At 40.2% G+C, this 24,369-nt stretch overlaps 1 protein-coding gene across 1 annotated transcript in view; it reads right to left on the bottom strand.

Moving 5' to 3' along the window:
• Positions 1 to 4,772: 4,772 nt before the first annotated feature.
• The window catches only part of RHOJ (ras homolog family member J), a gene marked incomplete at both ends in the record, with an annotated part of 77,737 nt that continues 58,140 nt past the window's right edge, over positions 4,773 to 24,369 (bottom strand). The window contains 3 exons of the mRNA XM_084240926.1: positions 4,773 to 4,919; positions 14,350 to 14,445; positions 16,621 to 16,785. Of these exons, the coding sequence (XP_084097052.1) occupies positions 4,773 to 4,919; positions 14,350 to 14,445; positions 16,621 to 16,785 (408 nt within the window). The remainder of the gene's footprint in view (positions 4,920 to 14,349; positions 14,446 to 16,620; positions 16,786 to 24,369) is intronic.

The following is a 24,369-nucleotide window of genomic DNA, read 5'->3' as shown; positions in this document are numbered from 1 at the left end:
CCAGGGCAGAGCATGTTTAAAACATATACATATAAAAGGGCTCTTGTTGCTTCACATCTTGTTCCCTAAGGAGGAAAAAAAATAGATTGTGACCAAGATTAATCATGCAGCTTTTACTCTAATTTCCTGTAGTGGAAGTTGAAAGCCAAGAACTGTTGTTGAACTTGCATCCCACGAATTCACAGATGAGCCTAACCCTCTTTGACTCACCCTGTCATGACCTGAGTGGTCTCCAAGGAGAGCAGCCGAGACTCTGATGCCTGAAGTGCTTCTGTGAAGAGCCAGGCATTTTGATTTTCTTTCTGGTCTTTGAGGACCATTGAAACCCCACGAACTGTGGCTCAATCTCATGCTTTTGCACTCTGTTCCTGCTGCTGTCCATTTCAAATGCCATCTTTTTACTTTGAGATACTCCATGGAAGATGACTAAATAGCAGTTCTGCAAGTAACTGTCTTTCTAGATATCTCAAAATCATCTCTTTCAGATCTTAAATCATATTTGTGCTCAAGGAGAGTTGAAAATAATTTATATATACTTTCCTATTTCTCGGTAAGTTTTTCTTGACAGCTTGCTGTAGATCAGAAGAGGTGTGAGGGGCCATGCTGGCATTGACCAGCATTTCATTCATTTTTAATGGATGGTGAAGTGGAACTATCTAGGATTATCACATGATTAATCCTGTTGGTTGACTGCTTAGAAACCCAGAAACATGGACTGCGCTTTGCATTAACAGGCCTCCTCTCTTCCCTCTGCCTCCAGAGACCAGGCGAAAGCTTAGCAATTCTTTGGGAAATTTGTCAGGTATGTTTCTGCCTTGTGTTTGGTGTTAGATTTTTCTTCATTTTCTGTTTCTTTTTTCAAAGGACCTGACTTCTTTGGTAAGAAACTTGGTTTCCCTGACCTCTTTTCCTTTCTGTGTCTAATGGTCCTTGAAATGAAAATATTTGTTGAGCTTCCTAATTTGTACTTGGGTAACCTGTTCAATGCCTCTTAAGAAATAGCTAGAGATCTGTGGTTCTCTCTGTTGGGAGAGAATGCACATTTTGTATTCAAGCATTTAAACATAGAGACATTTAAACAGGCATTTAAACATTTAGAAATGAAGATATGAATGGTTAGGTAACAATGTCCAGTGTGTTGTCAAAGAGTCCTTGAAAACAAAATCTCCATTTCTAATCTTCTATCACTTCGGTCTCATGGATAAGGTTGCCTCCCTGAATGCAATACTGCATCTTTAAAGGCTCACAACTCAAATATACTTTTTTTGGAGACCTTTTACTTTGCAAGTTTATCACTCAGTGTAACTTTGAACATTTTTGTTGGCTTTAAATTCTGGGTTTAACTTTACTTTCTCCTAAGATTGTGAATAGGCTATGTTTTACTACCATTAAATATTATTTCTTTATTGGTAGTTCTATGAAAATTGTGTATGGTTACTTCCACTCATTTCATCTGACTCTTCTCTATGGACCATAAGTCTTCCAAATGGTTTTTATATAACTTTTTATATAACTAGGACTTCTCACATCAAGATCAGATGTATTGTTATTGTTATTCGGGTCTCAGGACCAAATCTCTTTTCTTGTCGTATGTGTATAGCTTAGTTTTTGATTTCCCAGCTTAGTGCTTCCTGGTTTAAGATTGCTGTAGTCATTGCATTCTTGGAGCATAACTCTCCCTGGCAGAAATCAGACCAGATTTCTTGCTGCTGACATGGCTTTGACTTGTCATAGGCCTTTTGTGCTTCCAAAACAGACCAAGGAGTCTTTTAATTCTACCAAGTAACCAACCAACTGATTGAAAGAAAATTTGTCAAATTAGTTTCTTGATTGAGTCATTAGATTGGGATTACATTGCCATCTACTATGCAATTAGATTAGGATTACATGTCATTGTATACTGTGGAGTGAGGCCTATTAGTTATATAAATCAAATTCTTGTCTCTAGGTAGTTATTATTCTGATGAATTATTTATAATGGTTTATATTATAGGTATGAAATGTGGCTAGGACCTATAGAGCAAAAAACCTGCCACTCCAATAATATGCCTATGAAACTCCAACTTTATTTGTATGATAATGTAGAGTTCACAGTAAGGAGCTGGGTAGTAGATGGGAAGCAGAAGAATTGAGCTCTCTTTCAGCTGTCACAACACATCTCCTTACCCCATCTGGGTTTGAGCTTCCCCAACTGTATGATAGGGGACTTGGACTACAGTTTCTGAGGCCTCTTTCAGTCCTGAAAAGCTAAGACACTAGCCTCCAGAGAGCACTTGTCCCTTCTTGTCTTTGAAAAATGGTGTAGGCCATTAAAGGATCTTCTTCAGATCTATGTCTCCTCTTCATTTTGGCTTTAGAGTATAGTCATTCTTATGGCACAAAACACCTCTATTGAAGGGAACTACATTTAGAAATAGGGAATACACAATTGATTTGGTGGGATGATGTTAACTCACTTGGTTTGCTCTGTTCTTCATTATTTTATTTAATAATTAATGCCTAAAACCTCTAGGAGCCTGTGCTCGAACCAGACATAACAGTCTCTCTCTGGGTTCTGGTTCCAGGTGACAGAGTGAATGTTCCCCCATGAACAAAGTCAGTCCCTGTGGTCCATTAGCAAGATGATGGCCTGGGGAACCATTTGCCTGTTGAGTGCACACATCTGGAAAATTCTCCATGGCAGAGCAAACATGCAACTCACTGAGTTTCATCCACATCAAGGAGAAGTGAGGCATGGCCCTTCAGGAAGACTAGGTAAGCAACGATGTAACAAAACCGACTAACAGCATTACATTTATTACAGGGCTAAATGCTTATTATTGTCTGGAAAGGATGAAATCATAACCTCTGCAGAGTCATAGTTTATATACAATTGATTTTCATTTACAAAAGCAGAAAGTCCTTGTTTTCTTGAAATGTCAAGCTTTGACTTACAAAACTCCCATTTTCTTTTAGGTTCTCATTCTCTGTATGTTTAAGAAAACGGCTAGCATCTAAATGAGGAAGGAAAATAACTTGAAATATGAAATAAGGGAAAACACATTTCAGAAATTCTAAACAAACACAAACTAACCAAGCAAACCTCTCCAAATTGAGTGGGTGTCATGGAAGATCTTACAGAACAGACCCATACCCTAAGCTTTTTAAAATGGATTTCCTTGGGAACACAAAGAACTAGAAAGACTGGATTTTTCTAACAGGAGGATTGTGAATGTGGAAATTTTTTAAGACCAAAATTGGTGCAATTTTATGCTGCAAAGAGGCACTTTGCTTATGCAATTGAAATAAAAATTTAAGTGCCTACCTGGATGTTTCTAGGGTAATTGAAAGCAAATAAGACTAATTAGAAGTGTTCATAGTCTCTAATTAAAAGCTAGAAGCAGCTTCCTCCACGACACAGAATCCCTGGCTGTTTAAAGGAAAGGACACGGTATTCCTTTTTCCTCCTCAAGGCCAAAGTCCCTGTTGGCAGAACACATCACCGTGGGAGGCTGGGGCTAAACCCAGAGCTGGATACCCACAGACCTAGACCCTAAAGATACACTTGGGACAACAGGCCTTGGGAATAGGGAGAGGCAGTTTTTTAGTCCCAGATGTATCTGGAAAATGTGATTTAAACAGAATGGGAATTTACTTGGGACAAACTGAGAATCACTTTCTCTTGAAGCAGGTGGAAAAATTGAGACACTTTCTTTAACCTTTAGGAACTTTTAAACACTTCATTTTTCATGCTCCACAGCCAGACCCTTTTAGATCAGGTAATTATTGGGGGAGAGAAAAGGAGGTAGGCATTTGAGAAAGTGTGAAATTGAGAGAGCAAAAGGGTTACAAAGTGGGAAGGGAAGGTGCAGAAAGGTTTATTTTGCTGCATAAAAAACGTTTTAAAAGGTAAGTCCTGCTGTATTCTCCTAGCCCCTAATCACTTTGATTGAAAACCAGAAACTTTCATAGACATAGTTCATTTGTTACTTGCCCTGACAATATAATACTGAAAGAAAAATAAAATAAGGCTACTTATCACTGCAAGTATTTCTAGGTGAGTCTTTGGCAAAAATGTGAACCTGCAACAATTCAGATGGTATTTTCTTCTAACCAGGTAAAAAATTATGGTTCTTTAAATTTCCAAAAGTTTTAAGGTTTCCTGTATTTTCTTGTAGTTGGCATTCAGAGGTACATGTTGGTTCTCATAACTTTGGTAGAAACATGCTGAAAATAGAAACGAATATAAAACACCTTGTCTTTAGGCTAATTTGGTCTGCATTTGTAAGGCCTGAGTAAACTGGTAAATTAGTAACGATCTTAAAATAATACAAAGGGATGTCAAACACATGAGTAGAACAGCAGATTCAGATAAAAAGGTTAATATTGTATTTCAATGGTTTGCAAAACATGTCAAGTAAGGCCACTGATAGAGGAACTGAGTGTCTTCTTTGGTTTTCCTTGTGATGATTTCCTTTTGGCTTCCCATCATGGGGAGGGCAGATGTAAAATGCAAGATGGCCTTTGACTTTGCTCCCTACTTTGTTGGCAGCGACCCTGGCTGTCATCCAGGCTCAGCCTTCTCAAAGGGCATGCAAGGTGGAGGCTCTGGCTGATAGGGAGGATGTGGCAGTGGGCTGACTGGTGTGCTGTGCTTGAGAGGCTTCCCGGTGGGGAGAAGCAAGCCTCCACGTGGAGGGCCTTCCTCTCTGTTGCCCTGGAGGCTTTCGCGCAGAGGCAGAAGTTGGCTGCCACTCCCACCCCAGGAGGGGAGGGGGCGCGTCTCAATCACCTCAGATAATTTTACAGCAGCTGTGACCCCGGGAGCAGCGTTTCTTCTTTTTCTTGGGGTGGAAAATGGTGAGGATCGCTTCATCAAAAACAGCTTTGAGACCCTTCTGCGTCAGGGCTGAGCATTCCAAGTAGCACTGTGCTCCAATCTTAAACACAAAAGAGAGAGGCGTGAGAGGAATCGGAGAAAGGCGCAGTGGTGTCCAGTCCCTCCCAGCCAGTGAGCGCTGCTGTTCTGTCCCAGAAATAGCCTGCGGGGTGGTTTGGATTATGGACTGTTTTCTTTTTTTTTTCCTCTTGCATTTCAACTTGCATTGGTCATCCTAATATTTAATGACTTTCTGATATTATTTTCAGAATGTATTGCTCACCAAAAGGGACCCACAACCATTCATTCCTAATATGAGAATATAAAGATAATACAAATTCAGAGAAGACTAAACCCAATGAGGTGGTTTAAATATCTTCTATGAATAACAGGGCCATGTGATGTTTTTACTGTTCTCTCCTTTGTACACAGACTTGTAAATTCAACACAAGTGGAATGTAGCTCCTCCTGCACGTGGTAAGGAAAAGTGGAGTCGTGGCTGATAAAGTAGAGAGAAGGGGCTTGGGTAACGTGCTTATAGGTCATTCTTGATTCAAATGTACTTCTGATAAGGTGTCTCTTAGCAAGGTGAGATCAGATTGGTGTTATGGTTTGGTTTTAATATACTTTAAGAGGCATTTTTTTTGAGTGTTTGAAGTTTTTCAAAGATTCTTCACACTTTTTTTAAGTAGTTAAAAAAAACCCAAACATGTAAAAATAAAAATTGCAAATTATATTTACCGACAGAGATAACGTCTACTATGTTTGGCAGTTAACTTCAAGAGATAATTCATGTGAGAGAGACCCAGGATTTTAATTGCTCACAAGCTCAGTAAGATCTAACAGCATGATGCAGGCCTTTTTTATATTAAGGACATCTGGGGAAATGCTTTTATCATATGCTAACATTATAAGAATAACTTAGAAAATTTAAAGCAAATTCAGAAGACTAGATGGTGAACTCCTAGAAATCAGAGCAGATAAGTGACTAAAGCATGGTTGCAAAATCACATGCCTAATAATGTCAGTAGCTTATGTAACTGAGAAAAGCAGTGCTGGTATGAGACATTAAGGAGAGGTGGAGATTGTGGCAGACTATAAAGTGCACACCTCTTCTAGAGTTGGCAGTCTTGTTCAGCTTGACACAACTGTTGCTATGCAGGAATGTTATTTCACATTGTCCTTTATATTTTTCAAGAAGAATTGGACATTTGGATCTTTATTATTTACTGATTTTTAAAACATTTTGTGGACCAAGCAAGACGCTAATGTGAGATGTCTTTGGCAGCAACCAGCCAGTTTGCAATATGTAGAGTAAAGGAACTTGTGTGGTTTAGCATATAATAGAATGGAGATAGCCTGAGATAATAAAATGAATTAAGGACACTAAGTAGAAAGTGAAAGAACTAGACCTAGAGTGTGGGTTTTTTGTTGTGTGTTCTTTGATGGAACCCTTGTTACTCAACTCTGCAAGAAACAGGTTAAGCCAACAATTAATGAATCGAGGTTGTCTGCTCATTTAAAAGCCTATAGATATGAAACTTAAATACAAAATAAAATTGTTCTGGTTAGGTCCATTTTTTTTTTCCTGTAAAGACTGGTTATAGTATGAGTCAAAGAAAAATAACTCAAGAAAAGATGTTGGGTGTTGAAAACTTATTTTATGATTTCATTTTGACCATGGTTTGGACCTTGGATTAAAGAAAAACTTTCTAAATAATTAAAACAGGTGGAAGCAAGAGAGGGATAAAAGATAGAGGAACTTTTTCTAATAATGTCATGAAATATCATCTGTTGTATTTTGGGATTGTATATATTGTTCAATATAAATACACATGAAAAGTATACTGCTCTGATGAATGTATCCATGGGATGCTTGCCCTTATCAGTCATCCTGAAAAATTACCCATAGTGCAATGGGCTATTCTATCCAGAGTCCCTTTCCATGGACAATCACAAGTTTCAGTTGATTCTGGAAATTACAGGATTCTTGGGCTGAGCTTCAGCTTATACACAGGGCTCTGGGCCTTCTGGTCCTGCAGGATGGGTGGTGGTGGTGGGGATCTCCTCCTTTCCCAGAGTTCTGCTAACAGCGTGTCAATTTGCCTTTTGATAGTATAAGTAGAACCAAACTTGTCTTTCTCAATTCAGATATTTCTGAAGATAATAAAATAGTAGCTCAAGGCATTATTATATAGCTGGGTTGATATCATATTATTTTGTACTGATATTAGAAAAGAAGCAAACAGATTTCAGGTGTAATTTGGAAAATATTTGTGAGAAACAGAACCCAGTTATGAGGTGAGAGTTGTTAACCACATATCAAGTGTTTTGAGGGTCAGAGAGAATTCATCCTAATTCAGGGAAAGGGCATATTTATGCCTCACAAATTGCTTTAAAAAAAAACATTTGTGCCCTCAAAGATATGAAATACAAAACTGTCTTGAGGAAATATGGCTTTTCCTGCAGCAGCAATTTCCTCTGCCTCTTGGAGCACAGTGACCTTCACAGTCAAATATTTAGAACCGATCTGTAAGAGCTCAGGATTTGTGAATCCTTGTCTAGAGACACATGTTAGCAATCAGGAACATGTTTTACCAAAGTGATTTAGTTTCAGGGAAAAGAAAAAGAGATTGAGGAATGTAAGCTGAGAGAGTACTTTTCTGATAACTTTATAATATCTAGGATTTATTGGCTCAAAACCTGGACTGTCCATCAGAGGTGTATGGGACACATAGAATTCTGATAAGAAGAAATTAAAAACTAAGCAAACCTCAGTGAGTAATTAAGTGGAAGAAAACCTAGTACTTCTTCCAGGTCATCCGTGTGTAGGTGGGACATGATTTAAGATGGAATGAATGCAAGTGGATGGAGAAAAGGTAAAGTGGTCTCAGCTGAAGGCATGTTGGAAGGACACACAGATCTAACAGTAACTGGAGTTTGCTGAGCTAGATCTCAGGGTACATTGGATTTTTCAATCATCACAAGAACTTTACAAGCTAAGTCTATCACCACCTCATTTGCACTTAGGAAACCAATGCCAGAGGTTAGGTAACCTCTGTTGGGTTGTCTCCAGCAAATGTAAAGAATGTGGCTGGAAGAACAAATCTAATGAACGAATGGAGAAGTTGTTATGGATTTAGAGTCATAAGAGAAGAAGGAAAGGAAAGTAAGGCATTTTTTATAAATGGAGAAAAGAGAAAATGTTATTGGAGTTAACTGTTACCTGAAAATGATGACTAGTAGAGGAGTTATTTCTTAGTTAAGAAATAGGAAAGATACTAAGAGAGGGCAACTTGAGAGCCAAGAAAAGCAGAAAATAAGAAAAATTCCATCTCAACAAATCAGCATTATGTACAAATTGCTCAAAGAGGAAAAGTGTTTTTAGGTAGGATGGATTTGCTGTTGATATTTTCAAGATTGTAAAGCAAAGGTTGCCAACTTAAAGATAGAAAATGGAGGTAATATGGAGTGGTGGGATTGTGGCAAGCTGAAGGGTATGCATCTTATCTAAAACCCGTTCACAAGTTGCAGTTGATCGCACAGTGTTTACTAGATATTCTGATATTTTTAGAAGCTAGATATGTGTGTGTATTTATGTAAAGCTTCAAATTATTAAGTAATGGTCACTAAATCACATTAAATCACCTGTGCGGAATAACCAAAACATTTGTGGGTGAAAGTTGGCCTATCACTTGCCAATGTGCTACCTATGTTTTAAAAGATGTCTTTATAGGAATTGGTTTCCCTTTTTCCCCCCATGATGACTTGTCCTTATCCTTCAAACCAGGCTCACATGTCAACAACTTTAAGAAATTTTCTCTGAAATAGAAGAAGACACAAAGAAATGGAAAGACATCCCCTGCTCATGGATTGGAAGAATAAACATTATTAAAATGGCCATCCTACCAAAAGCAATATACAGATTCAATGCTATTCCAATCAAAATCTCAATGGCATTCTTCAAAGAAATAGAACAATTATTGATGAAATTCATATGGAATCACCAAAAACCCGAATAGCCAAAGCTCTACTGAAAAAAAAAGAAGGAAATGGAGGCATCACACTCCCAGACTTCAAACTATACTACAAAGCCATAATCATCAAAACTGCATGGTATTGGAACAAGAACAGACATACAGACCGATGGAATCGAATAGAAAATCCAGAAATAAACCCACAGGTTTATGGTCAACTAATCTTTGACAAAGGAGCAAAGACTATGCATTGGAGCAAAGAAAGTTTGTTCAATAAATGGTGCTGGGAAAACTGGGTCGCTACATGCAAAAGAATGAAGCTTGACCACTACCTCACACCATACACAAAAATCAACTCAAAATGGATTAAAGAACTAGACATAAGACCTGAAACCATAAAATACATAGAAGGAAATATAGGCGAAACACTACGGGATTTGCACATCAAAGACATCTTTACAGACACATCACCCAAAGCAGTGATAGTGAAGGCAAAGATAAACAGCTGGGACTACATCAAATTAAAGAGCTTCTGCACAGCAAAAGAGACAATAACAAAAGCAAAGAGAAACCCCACCAACTGGGAGAACATTTTTGCACACAACACTAATGATAAAGGACTGATCACAAAAATCTGCAAAGAGCTGATGAGACTCAGCAACAACAAAGAAAATAATCCAGTCAAAAAATGGGCAGAAGAGCTAAAAAGAAACTTCTCTGAAGAGGAAATGCAAATGGCCAACAGACATATGAAAAAATGTTCAACATCACTTGTCATCAGGGAAATGCAAATCAAAACTACCATGAGATACCATCTTATACCAGTGAGAATGGCACATATTAAAAAAACTAGCAACAACAAATGTTGGTGAGGGTGTGGAGAAAAAGGAACTCTTCTGCACTGTTGGTGGGAGTGCAAACGGGTCCAACCACTATGGAGAGCTGTGTGGAGATTTCTGGACCTACTAAACATAGAGCTTCCATAGGATCCAGCAATTCCACTCCTAGGTATTTACCCAAAGGACACAGAAACATCAATTCCAAAGAACACCTGCACCCCTATGTTTATAGCAGCACTGTTTACAATAGCTAAGCTTTGGAAACAACCCAAATGCCCAAAAACAGATGACTGGATCAAGAAGATGTGGTACATATATACCATGGAATATTACTCAGCATTCAAAAAAGATAAACACATGCAATTTGCAGCAACATGGATGGCGCTGGAAGGGATCATGCTCAGCGAAATAAGCCAAAAAGAAAAAGAAAAATACCGGATGGTCTCACTCATAGCAGGAATCTAGAAAACTTAAATAAGGGACCAGGAAAATGAATATAAGAAAGTGAAAATTAAAATCAACAAAAAACTATGAACCAGAGACACTTTTTGGGGGGTGGGGGGCGGGAGGGGAAGGATTGGGGTCAGAATGGGGCGTTTGCAATTGTATGGGGGAATATAAAAATAAAATTTATTATTTAAAAAAATAAATAAAAAAATAAAATAAAAAAAAATCTATTCCATGTGTTGCTAAAAAAAAAAAATAATACTAGCTCATTTAAGTCAACTAGGAACACTTTCTATATCCACGCGGGAAGTGAGCGGCTACTGCTCCGACTCCCTTCCATGCTGGGCTCCTTCCACGTGGATGTACTTCAGGGCGGGAGGACGGTATGTACATTGCCATTGAACCAGACCCCCACTTATTTGTAATAAACACTTGGCAGACAGAAAGAAAAATTCTCAAAGGCTGTTAAAAAAAAAAAAAAAGAAATTTTCTCTGAATCTTCTTTCTGTAAATGTCTGTCATTCCCTCCTTTGTGCCACCTGCGTTCTTTGCACATGTCTGTTGTCATATTCATTCAGTTGGCAGCTTTTGTTTGTCTCTCTTCCTCCTCTGGCCCATGGGCATCTTGAGGGCAGGGACTCTCCTCCTCATCTCTGTAACCCAGACCCCAGCAGGGATGCTACTGATTTTCAAAGACCATTAGAGAAGGAGGCAATGACTAGCACACAAAACAAGGAGGAGGGTATTAAAGACTCCAGTTGATTAAAATGGTGGTTACCATAGGGGAAGGGGGCATGCAGGTGGTTGGTGAGGGTAGTGACTGGACATTTGGTGATAGAGGTGGTGTGATATATATAGGTGCTGAGGTGGGAAGCTGTGAACCTGAAGCCTGTACAGTGTTGTAACCAGAATTACCTCCGTAAACAGTGTGTATGTTAATTGCTCTAAGAATTGGATTATATCCATAATACATCAACAAATAATTACTCTCGACATCACTGAACTGCTCTTCTAACTTAAATTTATTTTCAGTGGGTAACTTTAAGTGAAACATTCATTCTTTCTGTAACTATATATAAATATTTACTTTCCACACACACCAGCTATCTGGACTGAACAGTGATTACAGGATTTTTTTTTGCAGCAGTTTTGCTACTTTACACCCTGCTGTTGCCAGTTAAAAACCCGGCAGGAGACAGGTGTTAAGCCGAAGAGTGAGGACAATAATAAAAAAGGCACAAGGGTGAAAAAAATGAAAAAAAAAAAAAGAGGCCAACAACCAAAGGGTAAAAATGGTAAAGTGTTGTATCAAGAAGTACCTTGAGAAATTTGAATTTATAAGGAAGTACAACAATGATACTTCATTAAAAAAAATTGGAATTTAGAAAATCAGTTTAGGCTAGAGAGTCCATGAGACAATGGAACTGGGAAAGTGTGCACAAAGAATTATACTCTACAGTGCAGCCTAGCACCTGGCACATATTAGGTGTTCAATCAATTATTGTCCAATAAATCCAGTAACTATATGGATATATACGGACAAGTAAAGAATGGGAAAGGTAGGCTCAAGATGAAAAGACCCACAATAACGAAAAGAGGAGAATAAAACAAGAGATACAAAAGAATATTGGCTAGAAATTGATATAAAGTATGTAGATGTGGTGGACTTTGGAGTGTGAAGAATTGTAAATATTATGATACAAAAATATCCTTTAAAAATAAAATGCTCTTGGAGTTATAAAAGAAATGATAGACTTAAGAATGCTTTGGAAATTGTAAAGTGCTAACCAAAAGGAGTTGGATATGAAAAATCTGACATCGCAGTGTTTACATTATTGGGAGACTATGCACATTGAAATATATGTCTTTGGTATATAAAGAAGAAGCAGGGAATCTAAGGTTGTCTTTTTAGATTATAGGAGGGAAGCAGAAGTTTGTGGTAGCTAAAACTCAGTTGCATGTCCTATCACTTGCCAGTGGTGTGACTTTTTCTTCTCCGAGCCTCAGTTCCCTGTAGGAAAGAGAAGATGATGATACACACACCTCAGGGGGTTGTTGAGGGGATTAATTAAGACAAGGCCTGTAAAGCAACTGGCATGAAGCCTAGCATACACAGACACTCAATAAATGCTAGCTGTTATTATAAACAACTTGACAGGAAAGTCAGGGAGCAGAGAAACTTAAAGCATCTCTATAATTACATGAATTGTGATGAAACAAGTTAAACTCTTGCTTGGTTTTCTTCTAAATTGGATTTTGTAAGCTAAACATGAATCTCTCTGTATCTGAGAGCAGTTGCTAGGAGAAACTGGCAAAAGGCAATAAAGTGGTGAACTCAGCCATTGTTCCTAAAATAAGTATGAAATGAGATGGGAGACTTTGAGATGGCTTCTTTTCAGAGGAAAAAAAACTTCCCAAATGAGAAGTCAGGCTAGGACACTGACGGGTCGATGGTGGGAGATAGTCAGAAGGAAGGGATCTAGAAGCCCAGCTTCTGCAAAATGCTGGCGCTGACCACCTTGTTGTGAAAAACGTCTAGCTGTGTATCACATACTCTTATTTATGGCACTATATTTTTATGTACCTTGGTAAAAGAATTTAAAGGGTAGAGCCTATTGACATGCATGCAAAATATATGGTTCATATAATGGGCAGGTGCATGGGAAGATGTCCACAAAGCTGCATTAGGATTGTTTGCTTTTGTTATTATTAGCTATGTGAATCAAATATACTCATTTCCCTAAGACTATGTTTCCTATCTGTAAGATGAGACAAACATGATCTGCTTAAGAGGGTTATCACAGGGCTGAAATGAGATCTACATTACTTGTAAAAAATTTAGCATCCTAAGAACTCTGTGAATGGCTCATACTAATTGTTCTCATACAGAAGTAGGAAACATAACATACTTCATACAGAAGTAGGAAACATAACAGTCTCTCAAGTATTTGTGAGATGTTCTTAGGTATCACATCTATAAAATATACTTTTATTTTCATTTTTATACCCCTCTGTGTGATAGAGGACTTTTCAGTTTTTTATATTCAATTTTGCTTTATATGTTTTCATGTCAGTTTTTTTGTTGCTTACAAGTTTATAATTGCTATACCATCTTGATAAAATATAGTGAAACTCTCTCTATATACCTAATTATCTTTCTATGCTAAAAACTGAATGATCTGAAATAAAAAGGCTCAGTTTCCACAGTAAACCTGTCATCATCCCTTTCAACCATTCTTTAAAGCATAATTTTATTTAATTCATTTCGATGCAAGCATTTCACTTGGTTTTGGTGCCTAAGAGAACATTTTATTAAGATAAAATGTTATGTATTTTTGTAAACAATGAGTTTGTAGTTAATACATGCATATCAGGGTGAGGGTTAGTTACTTTAGAAAGTAAAAGATATTTCTGAAACCTCTATTGTGGGGTGGGTAATTAAATCAATGAGGAGGTAGATTCAGGAGATTTATAAATCTCCTTTTGAATAAAGTGCCTCCATCCTCTTATGTGTATTATTGTGTCTACTTTTGCATATCTTGGTGGTAATCAGAAGACAAAGATTTGTTGTCTGGAAAATACTTTCTAAAACATTTCGTCAGCAAAATCACTACTCATGGTAAGCTCTTGGAACTGAAGACAGGTCTGTGAAAATAGTTCCAGCTGTGAGCAAGTTGCTATTATCTGCTAAGTAGCAACTTGAATTCTCAAACTAGTTACCTTTTGGTCTATGATTCTCTTCTAGATGCTGTCTATGGCATAAACCAAACTCTAAGTGACTGTTCTTTCTGTGGTGAGAAATATGGAGTAAGTAAAACCCTGACAGTTGCTAATCTCAGTTTCTCCCAAGAAAATCACAAAATACTTTTTATGGGGTTATTCAAATGAGTTACACTGATAATAAACAGTGAGGTTTACAAATATGTATCTGACTCCCTTTATTCACATTAAATTTGGCAAGTGGATTTATTCTAGAGGTTGCAAAATCAAATGCTAAGTGTTTCAGCTGTTTAAATTCACCATGTTTCTCTTTTAATGAAAAACAAACAATACTGACCGATAAGAATGCTAACCAAATGATCTCTTGCAGCCTACCTCACAGAGGGCAGAGAAAGGATTATGCATATATTGCACATTGAAGCAAAAGCCTGTGTAGCTCGCCAATTCCAAAGCATACACTAAACTCTTCTCTCAGCACACTTAAAATTAAATTCAAATCAGACTGTACCGCTTTTGCAAGTTTCACACCATGCTCGTAAGTGAGAGGTTTCTCCTTCATGTAGAGCAAGCGGGCCAAGGTTTTGGGGTCATCACGGAGATCGATCTAGCAAAAAAGACACACGTTATATACTCATTATATTTTTTAGATCTTATCAGATATTTTAAACTGATATAATAGAGTTTTTTTTTTCAAGGAAGCACATATACATACACATACAAGGAAGCACATATGTCATGCCTAGAAAGTAAGTGATTTCCTTGTAAATGCATCCACCCAGCTTTCCTTGTACGTTCTCACCCAGGGCAGTGATACTGGGGGTGATGACTTACTGACTCAGATGTTTTTGAAGTTTCCTATTTATTTCTACACCTCATTTACAGGACAGGCAAAAATATCAATCGGTTATGTTACCTTACAGAAATGCCTCATTTGATCCCAAATTATATTATTCATGATTTAATAGTTTATTTCCTGACTCTGAATACATTTTGGGGGCCTTTCCCAAATCAGATCATCAAGGAAATGAAGATCTGTTACCCATGGGGATATTACAACAAATGTGCTGCAGGCTCTGAAGGCAAGTCCAGAGGAGGAATTTTCCAAGGGTTTGCTCAAGGAATAAACATTAATTTCTCCCCTGGTAGAATGATGTTGCAAATAACATCTATGTTGGGATTAAGTTGGATAATTTAATTAAATATTTAATTAAATATTTTATGGTATCACTGTGTATATGAAGTCACACATTCATGGGTGTGTGTGAATTTGGGCACATAAAGGCTGCTGTCTTAAAGAAAAGTCAATATATTCATATTGTAAGGTCCAGTTTATAAGCATATTGCTGTTTTACCAATTTGTTTTTAAGATTTATTTATGCGTACAAGAGCTGGGGTGCAGGCCAGAGGTGGGGGGGGGTGGCCGTGAGAGGATTCACCAGAGACAGAGTGGGGAGCAGAACAGGTGGATTAACTGAAATACACTGCGAAGGGGAGCAGTGGGGAGACAGGAGAGGTACACTGTGCCATGTTGGTCAGCTCCCTGGGCAGGGATCGAACTCATGCTGCAGTGGCTGCAGATAGCTTCATAGTGCTGAGACTTAACCCCTAGTGTCACCAGGGAGGCCCCAGTTTTACTAATTTCTATGGAGTTTTTTGGCATTAATTGTTCAGTTTAGTGCCCATCTATTATAAAATAGGCTCAAACCACACAAAGATGTTTGCATGTCCCTCACATATTTTGGCTGCAGGGATTTGGGCTCCATCAATTTGGTCAAACATTGTGATCTGGAATTAAGGCAAAAGATTTCATTTAAACAAGTAATTATCTGGTAGACCAGAAGTATTAACTGTATTCTGATTTGGGGTAGGATGTGTTCATTATCTGTTTATATCTTCACTAGGATATTATTTTTCATTTAAAAGAAATTTTTTTTTGGTCAATCAGAATGTAAAATGAAAAATAGAAAGTAGTGGCATTTGGAGCAGATAACAGTGAAGTCCTTCACTATTATTACTTTGGGATAGTAATTTGGGTTTTGATATAGCAAAAAATAAAATCCATTTTCAACTATTAAAAGTTGAAAATGTCTTTAATATATTTGTGCAATTGGCTTACTGTTGGGAATTCAAAGTATAAAACTGTTAATTTTCAAAACTTACCTTACATGCTTTTACAATGCAGGTTTGCTTATCTGTTATTTCTGTTTTAACTTCCTAAGATCTGGAAGACCAAGGAGCTTAAAGGAAATAGGGAACACTAAATTCAATCTTCCTTCTCTGGGAGTGTGATTAAGGCATTTCTTTCATATGTGCTGTTTTGATTGCCAGGGTCACTTTGACATTCACACCTAATTTGTGATTTTCAAGCAATAGTGGATTTTAGATATAAAACATTAGGTCATGTGCAATTGACATCTTTACCTCATTCCTTTGATTCTGGGCTAGAAAAGGGCACTATTTCCAAAATTACTCTGTTATTTAACAATAAAAATGGAAAGATTAATTTTTAAAGGCCATATCAAAACTTCCTGCTTCATTTGAAATAGCTCTACAGTCCTTTCATCTCTACGCTAAATAATCATGCAGCTCTTAAGAAGTGCTGTTCTCAGAATTGCTATACCTGAGACCCTATTATACAGTATTTGACAGACTAGGATGTTCTGGAGATACCGACAAAGTCCCCTTTTCGTCTGCCCTCCCCGTGGCTCCGCCCTCCCCGTGGCTCCGCCCTCCCCGTGGCTCCGCCCTCCCCGTGGCTCCGCCCTCCCCGCCTCTTAACCTGGGTCCCTATGAGGACGTAAGGCACGTGCGGCATGCAGTCCCTCAGCTCCGGGACCCACTCCTCTTGGACGTTGTGGTAAGAGGCAGGGTTTACGACAGAGAAGCAGATCAAAAACACATCAGTGTTGGGGTAGGAGAGCGGCCTCAACTGGTTGTAGTCCTCCTGTGGGAAAAGCAAGGAGTTTGCACAGCTTGAGAAAGGTGGGTCCCCTGTGGTTCCAGGGGTGACCTGGGGAAGGTTGTACCAAAGTGATATGTGACCCAGTCCCTTGCCGCACCCTGTCAAATGGTGTTTCTCTGTAAGCTAGGAATAGAGGGGCCAACGACAGGAAAACATCTTCACCTTGTGTCCAGAGGTTATGAATTATTCCTCCCCTTTTTAAAGATTTGTTTTTATTTATGCATACAAGAACTGGGGTGTAGGCCAGAGGTGTGGGAGGTGAGAGGATTCACCATAGACAGGGTGGGGAGCAGAACAGGCGGACCTACTGAAATACATTGTTGAGGGGAGCAGCGGTCCAGACAGAGGTCTGCTGCGCCCTGTGGGTTAGCTCCCTGGCCGGGGGTGGCTGGTGATATCTGGATAGTGTTGAGACTTTAACCCCTGGGCCACCAGGGAGGCCCTATGAATTGTTCCCTTTCAAGATGAACTTCAAAAAAATTTTTTTAAGTAATTTTGAACAGCTTTAGTAAGATAATGTACACACCATAAAGCTCACCCAGTTCAAGTATATTGTTCAGTAAGAATTATTGCAAGTTTCCTGTCACATTAGAATTGTGTTCTATTGAATATGGACTTAAATCAGTGGGCCACCTGTCAAGGCACATAAATGTTCTCCTTATACAATTAAAAAAGTGCACAATTTTTATTACCAGGTCATTGTTTGCTTCAAAATGAAAGCTATAGTCAGAATGAGATTTGTACCTTACATTGGAGTCGTAATTGATGGAATGTCTTTGCAAAATAAAATGAGAACAGTCTAAAAGTGAAAAAAATTATGATACTCTCAAAAACAATGCATGAAAGTTTACTTTAGAATAAAGTAACTAAAATGCTGCCTTATTCCATCATTATTTTCACCAACTTCAGCGGTCCAGGCATTATTTCCTGCACTCACATGCATTATCTTGTTGAATTCTTACAGTAACACTAGAAAGATGGTACCATCAACATCCACATTTCATAGAAGACGATGTTAGGATTTAGAGAAATTCAGTAATAAATCAATGTCACAGAGCTATTAAATAATACGACCATTTACCTGAATTCAACTCTAGTTCTTCATTGCGACCATAATGTTTGATTCAGCTCAGAACTTGAGTGATAGACTAATCATTCCTTCAAAATTCATTTATCTTGGAATATGAATATAGACTTTTTACCCAAGAATTTAAGAAATGTTAGTGGGATATATTTCATGACTTGCAACTGCTTGAAATGACCACCAGATGGCAGCAGACACTACGTATTAGGCGAAACAAACTCCAACACAATGTGGAGCAATGCCACTATTAGGTGAGGTAGGCGCAAACAATTGGTAGGATCATGTTTATTTGATTCTTTATTCAGAAGTTATAAAGGAATTATGTTTACATTAGGGAAAGGTTAGGAAGACCATGGGTTGCTGGACTGACAACTGTAGGTAGGCAGGTGAGAGCAGTTTGGTTTTTCGATTTTTTTTACCCTGCCAGCAGGATTGCGAAGGCCCAGCTGAGTGACTTCTGACTGTGTCCTCTATGGGGCTGCATCCTGCTCTGTATCCTGGATCTCTCTTCTGGGGTAAGTACTGTGTAATTCCACATTAAAGAAAGTATTCATTGCCTACTGATCCTCTGACACAGTTAAGGTCTAACACTGTTAAGGTGGCTACATATGAACTATAGAAGTGAAGAGGAATTGGCAGTCCAGTGGGGGAAAGAAAGAAGGAAAGTGAGAATAAGGAAAATGATTTGTCTGAAGTGAGACAGGTGAAAGTGTCTCTTGCTCTTTGCTAACGTGGTAATGTAGCGCTAGACTATTTAACTGACTGAATTGGAGAAACACAATCTCAAGGCCACAAGAAGCTTTGGAGGTGAGTTCATGCAATGGGTCCCAGACACCACTTGGGTGTGTGTGTGTGTGTGTGTGGGGTGTGTTCTCACTCCCATCCAGCCTCAGGCTATGGGGGAAGGGCTGCACCGCTGCCTCATCTTAACAAGCCTTCCAGGTGCTTTTGCAGCTCAAGTATCAGAACCTCAAGTTATTGCGCTTCTGCCTCCCCTCAGCCAATTTCATAACTTAAGAAATCAAAGTCTAGACATGTCTAGTGCTTTAATGGGGACTACAGACCAAACATGTCATTGAAGGTGGCTTATACCTGGGCTGGCCAGGCTTCCTTCAGCCACACCGCTGGGGGCAGCTTGGGAGCATGGGAGCGGTTGGGGGTTACTAAAAGGAAGCATCCCCTCAAAATAGACAGTGGGAGGTTGGGGTATTTGAATTTGTACCAGCTGGTAAATTATATGATGTCTTGCACTGGGGCACCTTTGGAACCCAGCTTGATGATCACAGGTTGATATGATGTAAAAGAGCCAAGAGCAGTGGCTGAACAGCCTTGATGATGTCCGAGGCTCCTTTTGACCTTAAAACCATGGCTAGAAGACAGGTGCTTGTGTGCCTCTTGAGACAACGTTTTAATCTAAAAGAAGCTGGAAATGGGCTTGGGAGCTAACATGGATGCCGAGGCTGGCATGGGGCTGGCCGTGGGGGTTAAGGAGGGAATTGCAGGAGGAATGCTTTCGCGTGCTTTCCATCCGAGTCCACTGTAAAGGCAGGAGAGTGCTTGATTTGAAGCCAAATCTAGAGCTTGGGGTGAGTGTGGGTGATGATTAAAAAAGAAAAGTTCAGTGGTGCCTCTGCATCAGACAGGCTGAACACCTGGTTTCTGAATGTGCCTGGAGTCATCATGGGGGGTGAGTCAGAGAAAACATTTAAAGCACCTGGGGATCTTGTTAAAGTGCAGAGTCTTATCTAGCAGAAGGTTGGGGCTGAAGTCCAAGAAGTGCATTTCTAGCAAGTGTCCAGGCGCGGCTGGTCCAGGGACCACATCCTGAGTGGGGAAGGCCCACTCTCAATTGAAAATAGAATTCTGCTACATGTCCTCGCAAGGCTTAATGATGCTTCTCCCAGATTTTCTCTCTCATTTTCACTTTTCTCAGATGGATTCTTCTATGCGTCTGGCTTGGTTTCAAAAATGTGGACAGGAGCATAATATCGTGCCTACAAGCCTAGGGGCTAGGGAGGGACATTCTCTGAGTCCAGTCCCATTCCTGCCATTGTATGGGTGACCTTGGATGGGTTCTTTCTGCCTCCGTTTCTTTATCTGTAAAATGAATTTGATGGCAGTGCTGGTCCCCTAGATGGTTTATAAAAAGTGCTGGTCTCATGCTAATATTGTGGGCCACTTAGTTCAGTGTCATGATCATAGTTAAGTTTTTCAGTGGTGAAGATGGGATGGGATCCTCCATCCCATGTCAACAACAGCTGCAGGTCCTGCCCTCACTGGCAAGCAGGGCTGAGTCTGAAATTAACTTGTCCTAAATTAAGCAGTAATGAGACCCAAATGTTTGCAAACTCTGATTGCACCTCTGAGTCAATGTCCCCGCAGCTCAATTTTTCATAATTTGGGGAGAAGATCAGTCTCTACGGTTACTTTTACCAAAAACTAGTTGTGTGAGCAATTTTTTCCTAATCCTCCAAATTGCACATTTCTAAAACCACATTAAGATACACGTGAGCAAGAAAGGTTGAGTAGCTCATTGAGGAAAACATTTATTTGGAGGTTTTAGGCAAAGTTTCCATAGAGGTTTGATGCCAGATTCTGTGCTCCAGATGGCCCCACAGAATCAGCCAAAAGCAAAGGGGAAGGTGCGTGTCCTTCCCAGCGGATCTTGGGTTGCCACTAATGAACCCCAGCTGTTCTTGCCGCCCTGCCTATTTGCATGGCTCTTCAGCTTTTCAGGGGAAAGGTGCCTTAACAATCAGGACGTGGCGAAGATGTGCTGCGTGCGGCCCTGGCTGAGAGAGGGGTGCAGTTGATGGCCTTCCTGCTCCCACGCTCCAGCTGGTGACAGCTGAGCTGCTGTGAGCTGTGGTTTTCCTGTGACACACTATTCTGTGCTGGCCCACATGCACAGTCCCTGAGAGACCTCGGGGCTTTACCCTGCCAAGAAACCAGGCTCGAGAGACTCTCATTCCTCCTGCCAGTGCTGCTGACTGTCACTTTTGCAAGTACTGCCTTTAAGCTAAGAGGCCACGACCTAAGCAGGCTTTGCCCACATTGCTCGGGCAAGTGAGTGCCACCGAAAGAGGAGACAAGGCGTCCTACTGCCCTGGCTGACCCCATTATTGGCGGTGGCATTGGGCTGGGAGGACTCCTGGCTAGAGGGGAGAATGTCCCACCCCATCACCCTGCTCTCCACTCGGCCTCTCATGACACACTCTAAACAAACTGGCCTGCGAGTACATCATGGAAAAGTCAGTTTGGCGACTCTTTGTAGCTGAGCCAAAGAACTGAGTCTAGAGAGTCCTTTCAGAGAGACTTTCACACACTACTAGGGGCATCTGTGTACGGCATGAGTTGGCGTGACTTAGCAGATCTGGCCTTCAGGCTGGGTCTCATTGCCTCCCTGGTGCAGGCAGAGGGCTCATGTGTGCTCACCCGCTGAAAAATCCCTCGCTTAGCTGCTTAACCTGATGATTGGATTCTCCCACACACGAAGCAGAGTGCAGATGGCTCTGAGAGAGTCCACTCCAAGTCCACATGTTAGCTGGTGTCTGGGGTGGGGGAGGGAGCTAGAGCTTTCAGACCGCTGCCATGTGTGCAGGTGACTCCATTAGACCTTGTCTTTGGTGAGGGCCTGGCAGGCTGTGAAGGGATGGGAGCATGTCTTAGGCAAGGCAGGTGGGGCTGCAGAGTAGGGGAGCCAGTCTACAGGTTCTATCCAGGGCTGACTGAAGGCCAGAAATAATGAATTCCCAAGACTTTACCTTTCACAGCACACAGGTATCTCCAGGTTGTTTTAGTCAACTCTGACCCACCCAAGCTTTGCTCAAGATAAAGTCAAGGGGCATAACTTCTTAGTTTATTTATGTATGAAAATGGGATTATTCGCGGCAAGATGGAACGGTAAAGCTGGGTTCACAGACTTCATTCTTTTTATGTGGTTCTGGAATGAATCAGTTTTGAGCCTGTCTCATTAGGAACTCTGGCCAAATAGGTATTTTTGAATTAGTTATATATGTTCCTTAGCTGTGTTACCTTAGCAATATTTGCCAGAATATTGCCGAGGAGGGTAGATGGTCCTACTTGGGGCTGGAAATGGAAATTTTGGGACCATGCTGACAAATTAAATTCCTTACTAAGCCTTGTTGACAGAGCAGTGAAGCTTGGGTAGCCCCTGGGGTCATGGTGATTTCCCCTCCATCCTTCTGATTTGTGCTCCAGCCACCAAAAACTTTGGAGGAGTGTTTCTCCAATTACAATGTGCCTACTGGTCCTCTTAAAATGCAAGTCCAGAGTCAGTGGTCTGGGGATGGGCCTGAGATTCTGCATTTCTAATTAGCTCCCTGGTGATGTTGATGCCACTGGTCAGGGGTCACATTTCTAGGGGCAAATTTCTAGAGCTGTGCTTCTTAAGGTATGGTGTAGAGGCCTACAGCAGCAGCACCAGAAACCTGGCAGAAATGCCAGTTCTTGGGTGCCATCCTTGGCCCACACAATTAGAAGCTCCGGCGGTGGAGCCAGCAGCTGGGGTTAACAAGGTCTACAATTGTGAGGCCCCCTGTTGTAAAACATGAACTGTATGTCCTCCTGCTTTTGTGTTGCATAGCCAAATAGTGTATTTAACAATCCTTTACTGCTGAAAGGTTTCCATTGGGTCTAGTCTCAAATCCTTTGCTTAATTACTGTGGTTCTCTTAGGCTTTCTTAGGATTTGGGGCCTAGAAGGAACCTTATATAAGATGTGTTCTGATTCCTGCTCCTTATGCTTTATGTTCCCCTGTGAACCTTGCCCAACTCTGAGCTTTCAGAGTAGCTGGAGAACGACATTAAAGTGCAAATTAAGTCAAAGGAATATCCATAGCCCATTTGTGCCTCTATTTTATCACTGCTCTCACGTTCTTGTGGCAGAGGTTTGCGTCATCCTGCTTTCTTCACAGATGTATTCACACAGCCATGGAGCTTCAATTCCTATCCTAGTATACTTAAAAATTTTACTATAAAGGACAGAGCAATAGAAGAGAATAATTAAACTCTAGAAGAGCTTTTAAACAGTTTTATTGGATTTGAAATTAAATAGAGGCTTGGGGAGGTTGTTCTGGGGGCAATTAATGCACAGACGCTGACAATCATCTTGGATTGCCACAGAAGAGGGGAGACCTGAAGGGGCATGAGGGGTGCAGAGAGCTCTTCAGAAGGCGAGGGAGCAGAGGTTTCAGAGCCAGGCAGCAGTCCTCACTGTACTGAACTTTTCAAACTGGATTATATTCTAAAACTGACTTTGGTGGAGGGGGAGGGTGTCAATATTTTCTTTTTCAGGATGTAAGTTCCTGATAAATGGGGACACCCCAATGACTATGTGATTGAGTGAGAGTAGGCAACTCCAGCCGAAACAGCAGTACCTCTCCATTGCTGGGATGGCTTCCAGTGGGTGGGGCAGCCACATATGAACTGTATTGAGACCCTTGTACCTTAGACTAGAGGAGCCAAAATGGTTTTTCCCATTTGGGTATCTGGGGGCATCGTTTTCTAGTCATGCATTTTGGTACAGACCATCCCCCAGCTCTTGAGAGTAGCTGACCAAAACAGCCATCTGCCTAGGAGGCAAAACTGGACGCTTTTAAGACCTTTAAGTCTGGTGTTAGATTTTCCAGGGCCTCCACTGCCCAGGCCTGCCCAACCCTAGTCTTTGATGTCCCGCAGATATTTATACAGTGATCCTTGCAAATGCATACTGAAATCCCAAAGAGAATTCTAGTTATTATTTTTTCCAGTATAGAACTTTCAAGTTGAGCAAAAAGACATATCTCCAGATAATTGTGAAAAAGGCCTAGACAACTGCATAACTACAAATAACAATTACCAGGAAATGCACAGTGGGAAAGCGTGCAGGCTAATGCACACTCCAAAGGACTTATGATGTATGAATTTGGACAGACTGAACAACCCGCTGATTTTGACCTAAATAAATCACCCAAGACATATGGTAATAAAAGCTCTATCCAAGAAATTGGGTTACCGCCATCAATTACTTAACCACTTCCCTTCCAGTCCATGAACTTGTAAGATTAGAACCTTTTCATAGTAGAGTGTGAGCTGTGAGGAAAGAAAGATAAGCTGGCATTTTGACCCCCAAGGTTGTACATGCTAAATGATTAAGTATTGAGGGTTCTAGTCCATTGCCTTATATTATGGGTCAGCCAGGTTCTCCAACTTGAAGAAACATTTCTAATTGAGTGAGGATATTTCAAGAATCTTAGTGAATTTAGAGTTAACCCCTAGTTATTCTAGGGTTGACCCTTACTTTTGGAAGACATCCAGAATCCTGGATTTTCTTCCTTTTGAAACTTAGTCCATCTTATTCCTACCCACTAAAACCCTATCCCGTAGCTCTTTTTGGACCTTTATGCAGCATGTCAGGCAATTAAAATAAAGGTGGGCAAGGAATATAACTAAAAAAAAATGGGTGAAACTCAAATTTTATGA

The sequence above is a fragment of the Talpa europaea genome, assembly GCF_964194135.1.
Source record: "Talpa europaea genome assembly, chromosome: 8".
NCBI classification, from domain to species: domain Eukaryota; kingdom Metazoa; phylum Chordata; class Mammalia; order Eulipotyphla; family Talpidae; genus Talpa; species Talpa europaea.
Note: the sequence above shows the minus strand (reverse complement) of the source record. Positions and strands in the feature narration are given on the sequence as shown.